Source organism: Pristiophorus japonicus, chromosome 5 (genome assembly GCF_044704955.1).
Source record: "Pristiophorus japonicus isolate sPriJap1 chromosome 5, sPriJap1.hap1, whole genome shotgun sequence".
Taxonomy (NCBI): domain Eukaryota; kingdom Metazoa; phylum Chordata; class Chondrichthyes; family Pristiophoridae; genus Pristiophorus; species Pristiophorus japonicus.
The window spans coordinates 61,969,106-61,990,430 of NC_091981.1; the positions used below are offsets into that span (position 1 = coordinate 61,969,106).

General features: G+C 43.3%; 1 protein-coding gene across 1 annotated transcript in view; it reads left to right on the forward strand.

Moving 5' to 3' along the window:
- Positions 1–16,112: 16,112 nt before the first annotated feature.
- Positions 16,113–21,325, forward strand: part of LOC139264363 (protein Jumonji-like) — a 447,980-nt gene continuing 442,767 nt past the window's right edge. Inside the window, exon 1 of the mRNA XM_070880677.1 lies at positions 16,113–16,584. Within this exon, the coding sequence (XP_070736778.1) occupies positions 16,540–16,584 (45 nt within the window). The 5' untranslated portion in view covers positions 16,113–16,539. The remainder of the gene's footprint in view (positions 16,585–21,325) is intronic.

The window sequence follows — 21,325 nt, forward strand, 5'->3', positions numbered from 1 at the left end:
TTCTTGAAGTAAAGTTTATGTTTACCGCATTTGTGTTGACGTTCAAATTTGTAGGCAGTTGAGAGGAAGACCCATAAGGCTGGACTGAAGAAAAGCAATCGGATGGTGGTTGTAAGGACAGTGGTGATAAGGATTGCAGGACTGCTGGTGTATTGGGACTGGATGGGATGCTCTTGGATGAGTTGCTCCTTAAGACCTCTGCTAACTGGGGCACTGGAGGTTAATGTTGCTCCTGCTCCTCCTCCTTTTCATGCTGCTCCTCATCCTCCTCCTCCAGTTTTTGCTGCCCAGGTGATGGTAAGGGCTGGTCCCTCAGTATCACGAAGTTATGCAGCATATGACCACTAATCTGGAAACACGGTCAAGGATGTACTGCAGAGCTCTTCCACAACTGTCCAAACAAAGGTGGTCTGCTCAATTATATTTCTGGTGGCTTTGTAGGTCAGCTCCGCGCCTGTACCCGGGCTCCAGGCCAGAGCCATAAGCTATGTCAGCACTGGATATCCCTTGTCCCCCAATAACCCGCCTGTAACTAGGCAGCCTAGTTGGAATAAAGGCAGCATAGCGGACTGGCACAGGTTGAATAATTCATGATTGACATCAGGAATACAGGCACGCACCTGCATGATGCATTACCTGTGGTAGTAAATCAAGGAGTAGTATATTCTTCTGTTAAGAAAGATGTCAGACTAGTGATGAGGAGCACGCTGGGCAATGTGTATACTGTCTATGGCACCTTGCACCCTGGGGAAGCCTGCAATGTGGGCGCCACAGTGACCTTGACACCCACGGGCAATGCTGTCCATTCCCTTGTTTGAGGCTGGAGTTCTGGCTGCAGCAGCTGACATAGCTCAGTGAAAGCCTTCTTGGTGAAGCGCAGATGCCTCACACAGAGCTAGTTGGTGAAATTAAGGTAGTTAATGTGCTCCATGAAGACCCATCCTGTGCAGTGCCTCCTCCTGCCCCTTCTCCCAGGTGCTTCTGTTCTCTTCTGATATATTCACTGCTTCTCCTCCAATCCTAAAGCAGACCGACCAGACCATATATGAATGGAATGAACTGTTTGCAAAGAAGACAATGCAGGCAAAAGTACCAGCACAAAGTTGTTACCAGGTCAGAATTCACTTGTGGAACACAGAAAATTGCTAAAAAAGGCCCAGATGTTAACGAGCAGCCTAAGATAAACCAGCAACTAGCTTGTATGGAGGCTATAAGCCCTTTGCAAGTGTCAATTATAGATAAGGCCATTTCTGACCATTTCCTTGTAATGCTCTCCACCCACATCCCCCTTCCCCCACCCAACCCAATCCTTCTGCATCCGCCCCTAGAAAAAACATTCTCCAAACTCTCTTACAACTGCACTTATCAACTCCAAACTGTCCAAACTTTGACCCTCCATTCACCATGACATTTCTGCAGCCACCAATCTACTCAACCATACCCTCACCACCACCTTTGATGCACTAGTCCCTATTAAAGCTATTACTCTCTACCACCCTGGCTGTTCCCACTGGTATGGCTCTCATCTTCACTCCCTCAAGCCCAAGGGGCGCAGACTTAAACGGATTTGGCGGATAACTGGTTTAGCCATTCACTGCCAGGTCAGGCTGGACCACATAAAGCATTATCGGGTCCTACTCTTGTCTGCCAAAACTGCTCACTATTCCAGGATCATTCTGGAATGCAAAGATAACCCCGGCTACTATTCTCCACTGCTAACCGTCTTCTTAAACCCCTCTCCCCTGTCTCCACCACCCTCACCTCCAACGACATATGTAAGGAGCTCATGGACTTCTTTGTCCCAGAGATTGAGACCATCCGATCAGCTGCCTCTGCCACTTCCCTCCCTTCCCCAAGCCCACCGGGCCAAACTTCCTCTGAGGTTCCCCCCTATACTAGCCCTAAACTCACATCTTTCTCTGGTTTCTCTCTCATCTCCGCACTTGACTTCTCCATGCTCATCTTGTCCATGAGACCCACTTCCTTCTCCCTTGACCCTATTCCCCTAAACTGCTGATCACCCAACTTCTTTTTCTGATTCCCATGTTAGCTGACATTGTTAACAGTTTTCTCTCCTCAGGTACTCTCGCCCTGTCCTTGAAATTTGCCGTCATCACCCCTCTCCTCAAAAAAACAATCCTTGATCCCACTGTGCTTGCAAGCTACCGCCCCACCTCCAACCTCTCTTTCCTCAAAGTCCTTAAACATGTTGTCATCTCCCAAATCTGTGCCCATCTTTTCCGGAACTCCATGTTTGAATCCCTTTAATCTGGTTTACGCCCCTGCCACAGTACCGAAACGGCTCTCATCAAAGTCACAAATGACATCCTTTGTGACTGTGACAAAGGTAAACTATCCCTCCTCGTCCTTCTCGATCAGTCTGCAGCCTTTGACACGGTTGACCACTCCTTCTTCCTCCAACGCCTGTTCAACATCATCCAGCTGGGTGGTTCAATTCTTATCTATCTAATCGTAGCCAGAAAATCAGTTACAATGGCTTCTCTTCCCCTCCCGCATCCTTACCTCTGGTGTCCTCAAGAATCTATCCTTGACCCCCTCCTTGACCCCATTTATACGCTGTCCCTTGGCGATATCATCCGAAAACATGGCGTTAGTTTCCACATGTCACTGACGATACCCAGCTCTACCTCACCACCACTTCTCTCAACCCCTTCATGGTCTCTAAATTGTCAGACCAATTTTCTGACATCCAGTACTGGATGAGCAGAAATTTTCTCCAATTAAATATTTTGTAGACTGAAAACATTGTCTTTGGTCCTCGCCACAAACTGCATTCCCTAGCCACTGACTCCATCCCTCTCCCTAGCATCTGTCTGAGGCTGAACCAGACTGTTCACGACCGAGGTGTCATATTTGACCCTGAAATGAGCTTCCAGCCACATATCTGCGGCATTATTAAAACCTCCTATTTCCACCTCCATAACATTACCTGTCTCTGCCCCTGCCTCAGCTCATCTGCTGCTGAAACCCTCATCCGTGCTTTTGTTACCTCTAGACTTGACTACTCCAACGCACTCCTGGCTGGCCTCCACATTCTACCCTATGTAAACTTGAGGTCATCCAAAACTCGGCAGCCCGCACCAAATCCTGCTCACCCATTATCCCTGTGCTCGCTGTCCTACATTGGCTCCCAGGTAAGCAAGCCTCAATTTCAAAATTCTCATCCTTGTTTACAAATCCCTCCATAGCCTCGTCCCTCCCTATCTCTGTAGTCTCCTTCAGCCTCACAACCCCCAAGATATCTATGCTCTTCAAATTCTGCCCTCTTGAGCATCCCTGATTATAACTGCTCAACCATCGGTAGCCATGCCTTCAACTGCATGGGCCCTAAGCTTTGGAACACCCTCCCTAAACCTCTCTGCCTGTCTACCTCTCTTTCCTCCTTTACATAGAAACATAGAAAATAGGTGGAAGAGTAGGCCATTCGGCCCTTTGAGCCTGCACCACCATTCAATATGATCATGGCTGATCATGCAACTTCAGTACCCCATTACTGCTTTCTCTCCATACCCCTTGATCCCTTTAGCCATAAGGGCCACATCTAACTCCATTTTGAATATATCTAATGAACTGGCCTCAATAACTTTCTGTGGTAGAGAATTCCACAGCTTCACAATTCTCTGAGTGAAGAAATTTCTCCTCATCTCGGTCTTAAATGGCTTACCCCTTGTCCTTAGACTGTAACCTCTGGTTCTGGATTTCCCCAACAACGGGAACATTCTTCCTGCATCTAACCTGTCCAATCCCGTCAGAATTTTATATGTTTCTATGAGATCCCCTCTTATTCTTCTAAATTCCAGTGACTATAAGCCTAAAGCCTAGTCGATCCAGTCTTTCTTCATATGTCAGTCCTGCCATCCCGGGAATCAGTCTGGTGAACCTTCGCTGCACTCCCTCAATAGCAAGAATGTCCTTCCTCAGATTAGGAGACCAAAACTGTACACAATATTCAAGGTGTGGCCTCACCAAGGCCCTGTACAACTGCAGTAAGACCTCTCTGCTCCTATACTCAAATCCTCTCGCTATGAAGGCCAACATGCCATTTGCCTTCTTCACCGCCTGCTGTACCTACATGCCAAATTCAATGACTGATGTACCATGACACCCAGGTCTCGGTGCACCTCACCTTTTCCTCATCTGTCAGCATTCAGATAATATTCTGCCTCCCTGCTTTTGCCACCAAAGTGGATAACCTCACATTTATCTACATTATACTGCATCTGCCATGCATTTGCCCACTCACCTAACCTGGCCAAGTCACCCTGCAGCCTCTTAGCATGCTCCTCAGAGCTCACACTGCCACCCAGCTTAATGTCATCTGCAAACTTGGAGATATTACATTCAATTCCTTCGTCCAAATCATTAATGTATATTGTAAATAGCTGGGGCCCCAGCACGGAACCTTGTGGCACCCTACTAGTCACTACCTGCCATCCTGAAAAGGACCCGTTTATTCCTACTCTTTGCTTCCTGTCTGCCAACCAGTTCTCTATCCACGTCAATACATTACCCTCAATATCATGTGCTTTAATTTTGCACACTAATCTCTTGTGTGAGACTTTGTCAAAAGCCTTTTGAAAGTCTAAATACACCACATCCACTGGCTCTCCCTTGTCCACTTTACAAGTTACATCCTCAAAAAATTCCAGAAGATTTGTCAAGCATGATTTCTCTTTCATAAATCCATGCTGACTTGGACCGATCCTGTCACTGCTTTACAAATGCGCTGCTATTACATCTTTAATAATTGATTCATATTCACCACCACCGATGTCAGGCTGACCGGTCTATAATCCCCTGTTTTCTCTCTCCCTCCTTTTTAAAAAAGTGGTGTTACATTAGCTACCCTCCAGTCCATAGCAACTGATCCAGAGTCTATAGAATGTTGGAAAATGACCACCAATGCATCCACTATTTCTAGGGCCACCTCCTTAAGTACTCTGGGATGCAAACTATCAGGCCCTGCGGATTTATCGGCCTTCAATCCCATCAATTTCCCTAACACAATTTCCTGACCAATAAGGATTTCCTTTGTTCCTCCTTCTCGCTAGACCCTCGGTCCCCTAGTATTTCTGGAAGGTTATTTGTGTCTTCCTCAGTGAAGACAGAACCAAAGTATTTGTTCAATTGGTCTGCCATTTCTTTGTTTCCCATTATAAATTCACCTGATTCTGTCTTCATGAATCATTTTCTCTTCATATACCTATGGAAGCTTTTGCAGTCAGTTTTTATGTTCCCTGCAAGCTTACTCTCATACTCTATTTTCCCCCTCCTAATTAAACCCTTTGTCCTCCTCTGCTGAATTCTAAATTTCTCCCAGTCCTCAGGTTTGTTGCTTTTTCTGGCCAATTTATTTATATGCCTCTTCCTTGGATTTAACACTATCCCTAATTTCCCTTGTTAGCCACGGTTGAGCCACCTTCTCCGTTTTATTTTTAAGCCAGACAGGGATGTACAATTGTTGAAATTCATCCACGTGATCTTTAAATGTCTGCCATTGTCGATCCACCGTCAACCCTTTTAATATCATTTGCCAGTCTATCCTAGCCAATTCACGTCTCATACCATCGAAGTTACCTTTCTTTAAGTTCAGGACCCTAGTCTCTGAATTAACTGTGTCACTCTCCATCTTAATGAAAAATTCTACCATATTATTGTCACTCTTCCCCAAGGGGCCTCGCACAACAAGATTAGCAATTAATCCTCTCTCATTACACAAGACCCAGTCTAGGATGGCCTGCTCTCTAGTTGGTTCCGCGACATATTGGTCTAGAAAAACATCCCTTATACACTCCAGGAAATCCTCCTCCGCTGTATTGCTCCCAGTTTGGTTAATCCAATCTATATGTAGATTAAAGTCACCCATGATAACTGCTGTACCTTTATTGCACGCATTCCTAATTTCCTGTTTGATGCCATCCCCAACCTCACTACCACTGTTTGGTGGTCTGTACACAACTCCCACTAGCATTTTCTGCCCTTTGGTGTTTCTACCCATAGAGATTCCACATCATCCAAGCTAATGTCCTTCCTTACTATTGCGTTAATCTCCTCTTTAACCAGCAACGCTACCCCACCTCCTTTTCCTTTCTGTCTATCCTTCCTGAGTATTGAATACCCCTGGATGTTGAGTTCCCAGCCTGGTCACCCTGGAGCCATGTCTCTGTCTTCCCAATTACATCATATCTGTTAACAGTTATCTGCGCAGTTAATTCTTCCACTTTATTACGAATGCTCCTCTGTTTTCTATTAGTTAGCCAATCCTCTATCCATGCTAATATATTACCCCCAACCCCGTGAACTTTTATCTTGTGCAGTAACCTTTTATGTGGCACCTTGTCAAATGCCTTCTGGAAGTCCAAATACACCACATCCACTGGTTCCCCTTTATCCAGCCTGTTCGTTACATCCTCAAAGAACTCCAGCAAATTTGTCAAACATCCCCTTCATAAAGTATAAAAGCGAGGAAGCCTTGCTACAGTTATACAGGGTATTGGTGATGCCACGCCTGGAATACTGCGTATAGTTTTGTTTTCCATAGTTAAGAAAGGATATACTTGCTTTGGAGGCAGTTCAGAGAAGGTTCACTTGGTTGATTCTGGAGATGAGGGGGTTGACTTATGAGGAAAGGTTGAGTAGGTTGGGCCTCATTGGAATTCAGAAGAATGAGAGGTGATATCAAAATGTATAAGATTATGAGGGGGCTTGACAAGGTAGATGCAGAGAGGATGCAGAGAGGATAGGGGAGACTAGAACTAGGGGGCATAATCTTAGAATAAGGGGCCGCCCATTTAAAACTGAGATGAGGAGGAATTTCTTCTCTCAGAGGGTTGTAAATCTGTGGAATTCGCTCCTCAGAGAGTTGTGGAAGCTGGGTCATTGAATAAATTTAAGATAGAGATAGACAGTTTCTTAACCGATAAGGGAATAATAGGTTATGGGGAGGAGCGGGCAGGGAAGTGGAGCTGAGTCCATGATCGGATCATCCACGATCATATTAAATGGCAGAGCAGGCTCGAGGGGCCGTATGGCCTACTCCTGCTCCTATTTTTATGTTCTTATGTGATCTAATAGATAGTACACACAATAGAGGATCTGTAAAATTATGAAGGGGTTTCATAGGGTAGATGTAGAGAAGATGTTTCCACGTGTCGGGGGGTAGTCCAAAATTGGGGGTCATAAAAATAAGATAGCCACTAATAAATCCAATAAGGAATTCAGATATAACTTATTTACCCAGAGAATGGTTAGAATGTGGAACTTGCTACCACATGGAGCAGTGGAGACCAAATAATTAATAAAAAGGAAGAAAATAGTATTTGATAGTAACCTAGCAAGAAATATAAAAGCAGATGGTAAGAGCTTCTACATGTATGTAAAAAGGAAGAGAGTAGCAAAAGTAAACGTTGGTCCATTAGAAGCTGAGACAGGAGAAATTATAATGGGGAATAAGGAAATGGCAGAGACTTTAAACAAATATTTTTTATCTGTCTTCACAATAGAAGACACAAAAAGTATACCAAAAATAGTGGGGAACCAAGAGGCTAATAAGAGTGAGGAACTTAAAGTAATTCACATCAGCAGAGCAAAGGTACTTGACTAACGAATGGGACTAAAAGCTGACAAATCCCCTGGACTTCATGGCCAACATCCTAGGGTTCTAGTGATTGTGGATGCATTGGTTGCGATGTACCAAAATTCTCTAGATTCTAGAACGGTCCCAGCAGATTAGAAGGTAGCAAATGTAACCCCGCTGTTCAAGAAAGGAGAGAGAAAACAGGAAACTACAAGCCAGTTAGCCTGACATCAGTCGTCAGGAAAATGCTGGAATCCATATTAAGGAAGTGTTAACAGGGCACTTACGAAATCATAATATGATTAGGCAGAGTCAATATGGTTTTACAAAAGCAAATTTATTAGAGTTTTTTGAGGGTGTAACTAGCAGTGCAGATAAGGGGGAACCAGTGGATGTAGTTTATTTGGATTTCCAAAGAGGCATTCGATAAGGTGCCACATAAAAGGTTGCTATGCAAGATAAGGGCTCATGGGATTAGAAATAATATATTAACATGGATAGAGAATTGGTTAATGAACAGGAAACAGAGAGTAGGGATAAATGAGTCATTTTTCGGTTGGCAGGCTGTAACTAGTGGGATGCCACAAGGATCAATGGCTGGGCCTCAGCTATTTACAATTTATATTAATGACTTAGCTGAACAATAACAACAAATTGTATTTATATAGCAACTTTAACATAGTGAAACATCCCAAGGCGCTTCACAGGAGTATTAAGTGATAAAATAATACTCCTGTAAAGCATCTTGGGATGTTTCACCATGTTACAGAAGCTATATAAATACATGTTGTTGTTCATTTAAGTAATTAATATAAATTGTAAATAGCTGAGGCTAGGGGTGGGACCGAGTGCAATGTATCCAGGTTTGCTGACAATACAAAGCTAGGTGAGAAAGTAAGCCTTGAGAAGGGCACAAAGAGCCCGCCAAGGGATATAGACAGGTTAGCTGAGTAGACAATAAGGTGGCAGATGGAGTATAATGTAGGGAAATGTGAGGTTATTCACTTTGGTAGGAAGAATAGAAAAACAGAATTTTTTTAAACAATGAGAAACTATTAAATGTTGGTGTTCAGAGAGATTTAGGTGTCCTCATACAGGAAACACAGAAAGTTAGTATACTGGTACAGCAAGCAATTTAGGAAAGCAAATTCTCATCATCAGAATCATAGGCAGTCCCTCGGAATCGAGAAAGACTTGCTTCCACTCTTAAAATGAGTGCTTAGCTGGCTGAACAGTCCAATACAAGAGCCACAATCCCTGTCACAGGTGGGACAGATAGTCGTTGAGGGTAAGGAAGGGTGAGGTATATCCCAATGGGCTGTGGATACTGAATCATTGAGTATATTCAAGGCTGATTTTGGACTCTTGGGGAATAAAGGGATATGGAGATCAGATGGGAAAGTGGAGTTGAGGTCGAAGATCAGCTATGATCTTACTGAATGGCGGACCAAGCTGAAGGAGTCATATGGCTGACTCCTGCTCCTAACTCTTGTGTTCTTACAGCATAGATTCATTTAAGGGGAAGCTAGTTAAATACACGAGGGAGATAGGAATAAAAGTATATGCTGATAGGATTAGATGAAGTAGGGAGAGACAAGGCTCATGTGGAACATAAACACCAGAATAGATTAGTTGGGCCGAATAGCCTGTTTCTATGCTGTAAATTCTATATAATTCGATGCATTTTTAAATTGTAGTCACTGTTGTAATGTAGGAAAATGAAGTAGCCAGTTTGAGCACAACAAGGGCCCACAAACAGCAATGAGATAAATGAGCGGATAGTTGGTTTTGGTGGTGTAGGTCGAGGGATAAATGTTGGCCAGGACACTGGAAGAGCTTCAAATAGTCCACCTGAGTGACAAAATCCCAAATTTTGTGGCTTTCTTCATAACTGTAACCTCTCATTCTAGTGAAATCCTAGTAACATTGGAACCTCCTTGCTGTAAGGCTGGATTTTGTTATGAAGCCTCACAACATCAGAAGCAAAGAGCATGCATTAAAGGCTGAAATAAGCCTCCAGCTACTTTTTTTCTTTTTTCCCCCTTGCTTCACGATCATGAGACAATCCAAAGAGTAGCCTGGAGAGCAGTGAGAATTACTGGCTATAGAGAACAACAGTAATGAATCACAACTACTCCAGGAATAAAGCAATGGCAGCAAGCCTGGTTAAAGGAACTTACAAGGGTGGTAATGTGTACAAAGCTGTAAGAAACTATATAATACTTGATTTTAAATTGGGCCAGCAGTCGGCAAGTGTTGGCTGAGGTGTGTGGCAAAGCATCCCGACCTTGGCAGCATGAGGTCCAGGAGATATTAATTCCCAGGCCTCAACTGCATAGGCTCAATCAAGTACACACCTGAAACCAACAAGAAGTGGCAGCTGGCCTGCAGGCCGGAGCAGAATGTCGATTGGCAGGAGACTGCCATTGAGGACCGAAGGAATAGTTCTTGCGGTTGCGGGAGGGGGCAAGCCCAGGGTAGGGGAGAGCTAAACATATCTTGTAGGACCAGCAAGACCACTACTGCTCCTCCTGGCCTTCGCAAGGAAATACAAAAAAAGGAAATACACTGAGGAGGAGAAATTCGGGTCATTTGCGCCTCCCGTTAGCGGGCCGCAAACGATTTTGTGACCATGCATGGCGCCGCTAACGACTCCCACTACATTTGGCGGGAGTTTAGCGGCGGTGGTAACACGTAACGTCCTGCTCTGCTGCGCCGGCGATGCTAACGTCATCACTGTGCACAGCGCCCTGGACCAGAAATTAGGTATCGCTCCCTGAAGCTGGTGATGACAGTGACAGCTTCAGGGGATGCGTACCGGACGGCCGGCCACTAGCGGGGCGAAATTTAAAGGGGAGGTGGCCGGCTGTTCCTAAATTCGTTACCGATTTTCTTGTGCGTCCCATTGCCACTTTGGACGTGGGGTCTGTGCCGCGATCGGTTAGCCCAGCACTTTGCTTGAGTGCCCAACTGTTGGCGTGGCACCCCCGCTCCCCAGTGGTCCAGGCAGGATCTTTTTTTTCCAGCAGAGTTTGCAGCTTGGCCCCTTCCCTTTAATTCGGGGAAGAGCCCCTCCTATGTGGCCAACTGCGTAGTGCTGCTGAGCCGTGCGCCCCGCTCCCGAGGCGTGCACCCGCTACTGCCCCAGAAAGCGCTCCACTTCCTTTCGGGGACGGTAATCCGATTTCTCGCGAGAGGTGAGACTTCTGTGGCTGGTGCAAAGTCTCGCGCCTCATGAGTGTTACCGTCCCCAAACAGGGTGAACCTGAATTTTTAGCCCTTATTTTTTTATGCCTCTTCTGGACCTGACTCCTCTTTCCGCTAGGTTGGCCTGGCGGGAAAGTCTTAATAGCTTCTGAACACATGCATCTGGTTAAAATAGAAATGATGTCATCGGAACCCAATCTGCATTTTTAAAGAAGGAATCCGACAGTTTCTGGAGAAAGAACAGGTAAAGTTGGAACCCGCGGGAAGACAGTGGGGAAGTCCCATGGATGATTTTAACTGCCCGACCACTGATTTTTCACTGAGCGGGCAGGGTTAAAATCACCCCAATAGACATTTCACACGAGCAAATGATTACATAATATACTGTTGGTGCTGCAGTGCTCTGATAATTCTCTAAATATCTGATTAAAGGTGTATTTATTTACATTTTTATTCCATATTTATAAAACTAATTTTCCCCTCTATTTGTAGTCAATTTCCCCTTACTCTCTTCATGGCCCCTCGTATCCATCCAATAGGATTAAAAAGGGGAAAGGTCTATCTACAGTAATTCGAACATAATGTAAAACCTAGTAAGAGTTAAGAAAAATTAACCTAATTATATCTTTACATTTCACATGTGATGTTGCCTCATCTTATTTATCTCCGTAACAATGATTGTTTCATCCTCTGCTCCTTTGTCAGCCACAGCTCAGTGGTAACACCCTTGCCTCGTGGATTCATGTCCCACTCCAGATAATTGAGCACAAAATCAAGACTGACACTTCGGTGCAGTACTGAGGGCGTACTGCATTGTCAGAGGTGCCGTCTCTTGGATGAGACATTAAACCGACGACCTATCTGCCCTCTGAGGTGGATGTAAAAGATCCTAAAGGGCACTATTTCAAAGAAGAGCAAGGAGTTCTCCTCGATGTCCTGGCTAATATTTATTCCATCATTAAAAAAGAAATTATCTGGCCATTATCACGTTGCTGTTTATGGAACCATGCTGTTCATGACTTTTCTGCCGCATTACAACAGTGATCATGCTTCAAAAAGTACTTCATTTCTTTTTCTTGTCAACACAACATAAGGGCAGTAGCAGAATGTAGTCTTAATGTTACCCTTAGCGGCAACAGTGATGGGCTATACCTGCCAATTTCCCTTTGCTTCCATCCATTCCCTAATATCTTGACTTAAATTTTCATTAGATAGCATTAAAGAAAAATACACATTCTGAAAGAAATCTTTGAACCTCTGACTTGAATTTTTTCAAACTTTGGCCGATTCAAAAGATATAAAACCATACAGTAAGACTTGGCAACAGTGATGGATGATAAGAATCTATGAAACAGATGATTAGTCAACAAAAATATTTTGCTTCTATTTCCACTTTACAGGACTTCATTGAAATGGCAATAAATGTGGTGTCATTTGAGGCTTTAACTAGTGATACCATCACGTCAAACTATTTTTCATACAATTAGTCACTTCCAAGTGCATTCTTCATGATGCAATACATGCTCACTTCCAAATGCATACACACTGAAAATCACTATACTTGAAATGTGTTTCTTTTTCAGCTTTCTCTAGCTCTCTCCTGAAGGCATGGATTCATGCTGGGTTAATGTTCCACCAATGCCTGAAGATCCCCCAGTACCTCATTTAAAAAGAAAAGACTTGGATTTATATAGCACATTTCACAACTGCCAGACATCCCAAAGCGCTTTACAGCCAATGAAGTCGTTTTTGAAGTGTAGTCATTATTATTATGTAGGAAATGCAGCATCCAATGTGCACACAGCTAGTTCCCATAAACAGCAATGTGATGACTAGATAATCTATTTCATTGATGTTGATTGAGGGATAAATATTGGCCAGGACACTGAGGATAACTCCCCTGCTCTTCTTTGAAATAGTAAAAAAATAGTGCAGTGAGATCTTTTACGTCCATCCGAGGGAGCAGACAGGGCCTCAGTTTAACGTCCCATCCAAAAGACAACACCCTCAGTACTGCCCTAGAGTGTCAGACTAGATTTTTGTGCTCAAGTCTCTGGAGTGGGATTTGAACCCACAATCTTCTGACTCAGAGGTGATGGTGCTACCAACTGAACCACAGCTGACACCTTAAGAGTTTATGCTTCATGTGTGAGATCAATAGGTGAAATTCACCAGGCTATTTCACTGTGGGGAACATCACTGTTAAGCCCAGTTCTATGATGGATGAGCTGAGATGGTGGTGGTAGGTCGCTGATCTGAGTAGCGATTGCTTTACAACTTAGTGGCTGACCAGGGTTCAGAGAGCACGAAGATTTAACAAGAACTGCTATGAAATCATGTGGAACAATGGTTACCAACATTTCTGAATTTTTTTGGGGGGTTGAGGTTACGTTAGCAGCAAGTTTTTACTATAAAGAACAAATTACATTGAAAGTTCACCATTGATAATTCCTTACTGACACCAAGACCTCGTTATACGAAGGCACCAAATCTTGCGACCAAATATTCCTCTCACTTGTAATCACTGGGCGGAAAATCCAGTCTCTTCAGTTTGTTGCCTGCAGTGGTTTATTAAAAAATTGAATTTTTGCTAATCTAACACATTTATATGTATTGACTTGACCATCTGCTAATAGTCCCTGATGCATGCTAACTAATCTTGAGATGACTCCAAATTCTGAATGATTTGGCATAAAGCATGGAGTTAATGGTCATGAATCAAAGTTCCCAGAGCAATCCACGTCTCTGCTGACTTTGCTAATCTCAGGCACGACAACTGGCCACACGCCCCACGTAAGAGAGGGTAAAATAAGCCAAGCATCCTGTTACTGATCACTGTTCAGCAACCTCTACCTGAAAGCCAAGTGAGTGGGTGTCAGAAGAGAATAGGATTGGGTGCAGTTGTGATGCCTTCCATAGTTGAATAGCCTACTGACACACAATGTCCAGGCTCACATACAAATAACAGCCACTTGGGAGAAGGGTGACTAACAACTTTGAGACTGCAACCCCTACCCAGCAATAGATAAAAATTGGATGAGAAAATTGGAAAGAATAAACAACTGATAATCTCAAATTATGTCTCTGCCATTTTGCATGCAAACAGAAAAAAAATGTTGCCCAATTCAGTCACTTAGTTTTACTGCTATGCCAACCTTTCAAGCAAAGTTATAAGTTTATTGACATGTTATCAAATAAACGTGTCTGTGTGTTGCATAAATAAATCTTGAGTATTTAGAAATCAAAGCACTAAAACTAGTTAACAGTGGACCAAGGTGACATCTTAGTATAAAACAGAGTTATTCACTCACTTGCGCAAAAATCTGTCAGAACTCAGATGCATGAGAATTCCGTTGTGTACTGTTGGGTGTGAGAACCTATATTTATTCCATATAAAGGTTGTCAATAATTTCACTGCTTCCAACATGATAATTTGCTGCAACGGAATTAAAAACAATAATTCACTGAAGAAAATAATGCGGGTAATCATTTCACATCCTGTCAAATTTTATAAATGGTTAGTAAATTATGGGTTTTTTACATTTGTGAAATAGAAACAGTAATATACGTCTACCACAATTTGTTTTCATTGGAGTAAGAGGAGCCTCACTGTTCTATAATAGAAATAATTCTGTTCACTGTGGAATTAAAGGATCAGTGCAAGCTAGAAAGGTTTAAGTGTAGGCAGGTGCTCACACTATCCCAGCTGCCAGTGGATAGACAGGGTCAGGTAAAATGTTATTATCACTATGTGTGCCAATGCCAAGTCTTATTAATGATGATTCTAATGCCACAGTGGCAATTTTATTTGTAAATTATAACAGTAACTACACTCCAAAAGTACTTCATTGGCTGTAAAGCGCTTTGACATGTCCAGTGGTCGTGAAAGGTGCTATATAAATCCATGTCTTTCTTTCTTGTTATAGTTCATATTTTAATATTTATTCCACCCATGCCATGCACCATCTTCCAGCTGAGTAAGCAGTGAGTGAGTAGGTATCCAGTGCTAAGATTTTTTCTGTATAATCAGCTGGTATGATTTCAGTTTGAGAGGAACGTAAGCGATTAACCCTCAGAATAATTGCTCCCATTCAATGGGTTAGCTGCTGACATCCGTTCTGTACATCCTGTAACAGCATGGCTGATGTGTGGGATGAAGGGGGGAAACACAGCTCTAAACATTCCATGTTACAGTGTATTATAACTGCACTGCAATATCAAACTAAAAGTTGTCTCTGAAAATTGCGCATGTGTGAGCACTTAGCAAGGACAGAATTGGGCTAGAATATACTGGGTCTCGAACGCAAGTCAGATCTGAAACCTGAGTAAAAAATGAATTCCCAACACTCCTTAAACTAACAATTTATTGCTGTCATTTTTGTATGCTGAGTTCCAAATGCAGTTACTCAACTCTTTTTCTTATTGTACCTAAATTCAATAGTTCTAATAGCATACGTTGAATGTATTTGAGTGCTGATGAAAGATATACATGAAACATTAACTTGTCCTTCCTCTTTACACATGCTGACAGACCTGCAGTGTATTTCCAGAAATTTCCTGCTTCCATTCGGAGGGTGTAGCCTAAATGTTTTCAATCCAGGCTGGCAGCGGGATAACATGTAATCAAGAAAGTCACTGGTACGTGCAATGTTCTGATTTGTGCTGGCAGCGGGCCATGTGTTTGTGTAATATATAGGTGTTAGCTGTGACTCAATGGGTAGCCTTACCACTGAGTCAAAAGTTGGTGGGTTCAAGTCCAACTCGAGGCTTGAGCACAAAATCTCGGCTGACAATTCAGTGTGGTACTGAGGGAGTGCTGTACTGTCGTTGGTGCCGTCTTTTGGGCGAGACATCAAACCGAGGCCCTCTCTGGTGAATGTAAAATATCCCATGCCACTATTTTGAAGAAGAGCTGGGTATTCTGGCCAATACTTATCCCTCAACCAACATCACTAAAAAAGAATTTGATGGGACCTTGCTGCGCACAAATTGGCTGCTGCATTTCCTACATTACAACAGTGACTATACTTCAAAGAAAAGTACTTCATTGGCTATAAAGTGCTTTGGGACGTCCTGAGGTTGTGAAAGGCGCTATATGAATGCAAGTCTTTGTTTTTAAATATATATTATATATACACACAGTATGTTGGGAGATGGAAGTATAAGAGAGAGGGAGTACAGACAGACACGGAGAGAGAAAGAGGGAAGTCCCAGTCTGCGCTGCAGCTCTTGTGCTCTCCGGCAGGGGCTGTACTGAGTGTGCGTGGCCGGGAGCGTCCTAACGTAGCCATTTAAAGTTAAAGGGATGTGATTGGTGGGAGTGCGAGTATGAGCCTGAGTTGTGTGTGTGTTTGAGACTCTGTCTGTCTCTCTGCACAGAACGTGACTACATTATTTTATTCCCCCTTCTCTTCTCTCTCGTTCCCCCATGTTTTTTTTCTTATTCAAGATGTAACTTCACCCGTAGGTTTTTTTTACTTCGTCTTTTCGTGCTGCCCGGGAGCAGTAACTATACCTGGTGTCGACGAGTTTAAAAAAAATGATGAGTGTTTTATTGAAGTGAATTATTTATTTTTTTTCTCCCTCCCAACTTCGGATTTAATCAAAAGGCGAGCAGGCACGGCAAGCACGGAGAGGGAGCTTTGTAAATATAGACCAGCCAGGGCTTATCCACATCGACGAGATTGATTCATGTGGAATTTTCTCTTCTTCGCAAAGAAAATTGGGACAACAGGATGACCAGAGAAAGACCCAAGAGGAATATAATTCACAAAAGATTAGTAAGTGGCTCAAGAAGTTTAAAAAAAATCTCTTCCTGAAGGAGGTGGTTAGGCTTTTAACATTTTCCCCTTTTTTTTGGAAGGCATTTTTTTTTGTTTGTTATGGTTTTGGCTGCTAATGCTGCAAGGTACCTCCATTGTACGTTTCTCTCGTTTTGTTTTGCTAATTGTAGACACACATGATTTTTTTTTAATGGATTATCTTTTTTTTTTATATTGGTGTCTGCTCTTTTTACAGAGAAGAGAGATTCGGTGACAGTCTGGCCGTCCCTTACCGGGTTCAGATCTAATTATTTAATGGTTGTTGATCCGGCCTGTTGTATTGCAAAGCTTCTGCTGGGGAGGAGAGGGAAGCGATCGCGTTCCCGCACCAATACTTGTGCCGTTTGTTCGGCTGCTGATCCAGCGACGCCAGGCTCTTCCTCCTCTGCAGGATTTTTCCCTGCTTTGCCCCCCATTTTGGATCTTTCTGCCGTCGCCGATTGGTTCTGCTCGGATTAATGGCAACCTGCATTCCCTTGTTGTTGAACTCTTATTTCCAAGCAGGTTTCTCTCTCTCTCTCCTCCCCGTACAGCTGGACTGCATTTTCGACAATTTCTCATACAGCCCGGCGCTTGTACTCTGTTTTCTTCAGGTTTTTATTGCAAGTTGCGAAAAAGAATGTTTGCTTTTTAAGAATAGTTTTTTTTTGGGGGGGGGGGGGGGGTTGTTAGCCACATGGTCACGCTGTAATCTTGTAGCAATGTTTGCATTCTCATTTCCCCCAACCCCACCACAATTCTAAAAAGAAAGGGTTACTGTCTGCAGTCGGCGGATGTGAATTATTCAGGGCCTTTAGGTAATGGAGTAGTGAAGAGATTGCAGATGTTTGAAAGGCTTCCATTGCAACTTGGGTTGGAAAGCGACAAGGTTTCTCTTAAACCCCCCCCTCCTCCCTCCCCTCTTTTTGGATCTGCAGTGACCTCTGACTCGGCAGACGCCAGTGTTTAAATGAAGAAGGTGACACGTTCACCACACTACACACTCAACTCGGTCCGTGGAATATTGCAGTGACTTCTACCTGCACGACTCTTCCTCTTTCTTTCCCCCCCCCCATATAGTTCTGATCGGTCCCTCCCCGACGCGGGAGACGCTTTATTGTCTATCTGAAAACTTGTCAAAATTGCTGAAACGATAAGAAAGCGAACGTCAACATGTCTTGGAGCATCACGGAAACAACGATACGCACACGAAAAACCCACAAACTGTTTAGAGTATATTTTCAAGAACATCTGACGCATTGCAGGGATGCGTTTATTTAGAAAAAAAAAATCTTTAAAATTTAAAACCTAATACGTAATGTTTTTTGTCCCTCCCCCTCAACATTGCTGAGAAGCTTTGGAACAAAAGAGGGGAGGTAAAAAGTTTTGCGTATTGTCCGAGCGCGGGTGGCCGGTCTGATTGCAAAGCGTGGCTTGCAGCGGCAGGCTGCTTGGCGCGGCCCCCCCCCGCCGCGCCGGGCGGGTGTGCGCCTTGTTGGGGCGCTTGCTGAGAAATCGGGTGCAACAGGTCGGCACGAGGGGCCGCTTGGAACGCTGTGTCGGCCGCGACGTTCCGAGCCGTGTGCGACGTCACGCGCGGTCCGGAACCTTGGGACACGAGGGGGAGAACCGGCCTGTGTGACGTCACAATGGAGGGGGCGGATCCGACGCGCACGGAAGCTGCGGCCACCCCACGTGACCAGTCGCATTTTTTTTTTAATTCACAAAAAAATAAGTTAACTTCTGAAGTCCTGCGCCTCTTCCTGTCGGCGGCTCAGCACCGCAAGAAATTGCTTGGTTCTCATCTGTAGATAAATTGCCCTGGTAGGTCAGGGACTCTTGCGGCCGATTCCCTGAATTTGGCGTGCGCCACACTCTTAAGTCATCGGGATTTATTTTACGTAAATGGTGTTTTTAGTGACGAATTTGTCCTTTTTGGAGATCGTGCAGGTTTGGAGTAAATACAGATAGAGCAGTGTCATGCTCGCAGACCCACCTAACTTCGTGACCTGCTCTGTTGCTTTTTAAAGTTCATAACTGGAGGCTGAAGCTTTGAATCGCAGCGCTTCGATTTTGGATAATTGCATGGAGTAGGCTGACTACTTTAGTTGGGCAAAGGATGTTTCATACTATAATGAAGAGACTTGAGACCTACTAGTTTAGCACGACTGCTTTCGCCCAGCATTTGGGACATCATATAGGTGTACAGTTCCAACCAGTCTTTTGGTTTTTGCCACCTGATGCATCTGTACGTTCCTCTTCAACCATGCTTTTGTCCCCTCCTGACCTTGCAGCTTTTCTCTTCCGCCCACCACTATTGTTTGTTCACTCGCAATCCATTGTCTCATAATGTGCTTCGATACGTTTTTTTGCTATAAATGAGTGCTATAGAGATGTAAATTATTGTAAATTTATATCCAAGTACTCTTGTAGTGGAGTGATTTCGGCATCCCTGTGATACGAAAGCAACCTCTTCCCTTTAGTGAGATGCGCTGTTTTCTCCGAGAGGCAGGGGTTGTTTTAACTTGCTGCAAAATAAGTGGCCATCAACATGAAGAGCATTAGACACATTTTTAGTCTGCCAGTAGGAATCCCAACTTTGGAAGTAGCATTTTAAATAAAGTAATGTTGCTGACCCTGGTGTGTTAGAGACTTTTTTTTTTAAAAAGAGGCCGCTTCCATGGATGACCCTGATGACAGTATAAACACAAGAGGACTAAATAGCAGAGTTAGGTGTGATTTTGATCAGGCTGCTTGTACAGTCCAGTAAGAGAATTTATTGTTTCCCCTCAACTACAATTTCACAATTGAACGTGCACATACTCAAGTTTTTTAAGTTGTGGAATCTGCTTTGCAATATAAATGTGGATTCCACTGCACTGGGACCCATAAGTATAGCTGGATTTTAAATGTTTTGCAGCTGGAATCAGGACCATCCCAGCCTCCCTATGATGAGGAAGCAGTCTATGATCACTAGTGAATGTCCTAAAGTGGCTCCAAAAAATGCAAGTGTCATTACAAAGGCAACGAAGGGGAGGGAAGCCATATTTGGATGAGATCCTAAGACTGAGATTTCAGGCATCAGAGGAGTGTGGAATAAACTTCCACCAAGTATTCAAAGAATAGGGAGTTCTTCTGGTCTCCCGATCAGTGTTCCTCCCTCAACCAACACCACTTAAACACATTAACTGCGCATTTATCTTGCTTTGTGCAGATTGGCTACCTAGTTTGTCTAAGTAACAGACAGTGATTCAAAAGTAATTCATTATTGTGAAGCACTTTAGGGCATCCTGCGCATGTGAAAGGTACTATATAAATACAAATGACTTCATTCTCTTTATTACACAAAGTCACCAAACTAATTTTTGTTCATCTACTCTGGAGGCCTGCCTAAGAAGAAGAGACACAAATAAATAATTTGTATTTATATAGCACCTTTCATGACCTCAGAACGTCCTTTAGCCCTTTACAACCAATGAAGTACACTTGAAGTGTAGTCACTGTTGTAATGTAGAGAAATGTAGCAGACAATTTTCACACAGCAAGTTCCCACAAACAACACTAAGATAAATGGCCAGATAATGTTTTTGGCCGTGTTGGTTGAGGAGTAATGTTGACCAAGACCCTGGGGGAACACCTCTGCTGCTCTTAGAATAGTGCCATGGGATCTTTCAGGCCAACTTGAGAGGGCAGACAGTGCCTCAGTTTAATAACATCTCTGAAAGACGGTACTTCCAACTGCAGCATTCCCTCAATACTGTACTGTAAGTGTCAGCCTAGATTTTGTGCTTAAATCTCGAGTCGAGCTTCAACCTACGACCTTCTGACGCAGTCAAGATTGCTAGCATGAGTCAAGTCTGACACCTAAAAGCACTAGTTGGAAGGTAGGAATTTTTTTTGCCACTTTTTTTGTTTTTCTATGTTGTGGTATTTGGCTGCAGAACTTCTCACCATTTCATTTGGTTATGAAATTTGGGTGTACTTTCTTGCAAAATGTCAAGACTTCATTTGAAAGATGCAATTCAAAAGGAAATATTTGCAGCAAAATTTGTGGTTGAAGTTTTTGATTGGAACAAGTTTCTATCTACATAAATGTATCTAAAACCCAGTTGGCAAAAGAATATGGCCATTTTAACCCTTGTTTTTATTTTAAATAGTGGGGACTAAAGGATAAGAAGGAGGTGTGATGCTTGGCAGAATATTTAATACGTGATTGGTATCGTGCTTCCAGAAAATAAATGACAAATGTAAAGCTTGAACGTATGAAGAAAATGGGCAATACATGTACTCCATGTGTGGTAAAAATAACTAAGGATAAAGTTAAGAGACCTATGAGTCTTGAGTCTTGGTAGACTTGACCCTCCACTTGCCCATCCAGTGCAGATCAACAAGGCTAATGAAATATTGAACTACTTAGCCAGAACAGTAGAATACAAGTTGGTGAAAGTTGTAATCAAACTGTACATGTGCTCTGGTCAGACCGCACATTGAACATTCTGTGTTCTGGTGGCTGAGAAACAAAAGAGACATTCAAGTACTGGATGCAGTGCCAAGAAGAGCCATGAGGCTGATTCTTGATGTCAGGGGTTTGAGTTTTGTGGAAAGACTTGGGCTTCTCAGAAAAAAGAAAGGAAAGACTTGCATTTATATATAGTGCCTTTCACGACCACAGGATATCTCAAAGCGTTTTACAGTCAATGACGTACTTTTGGAGTGTAGT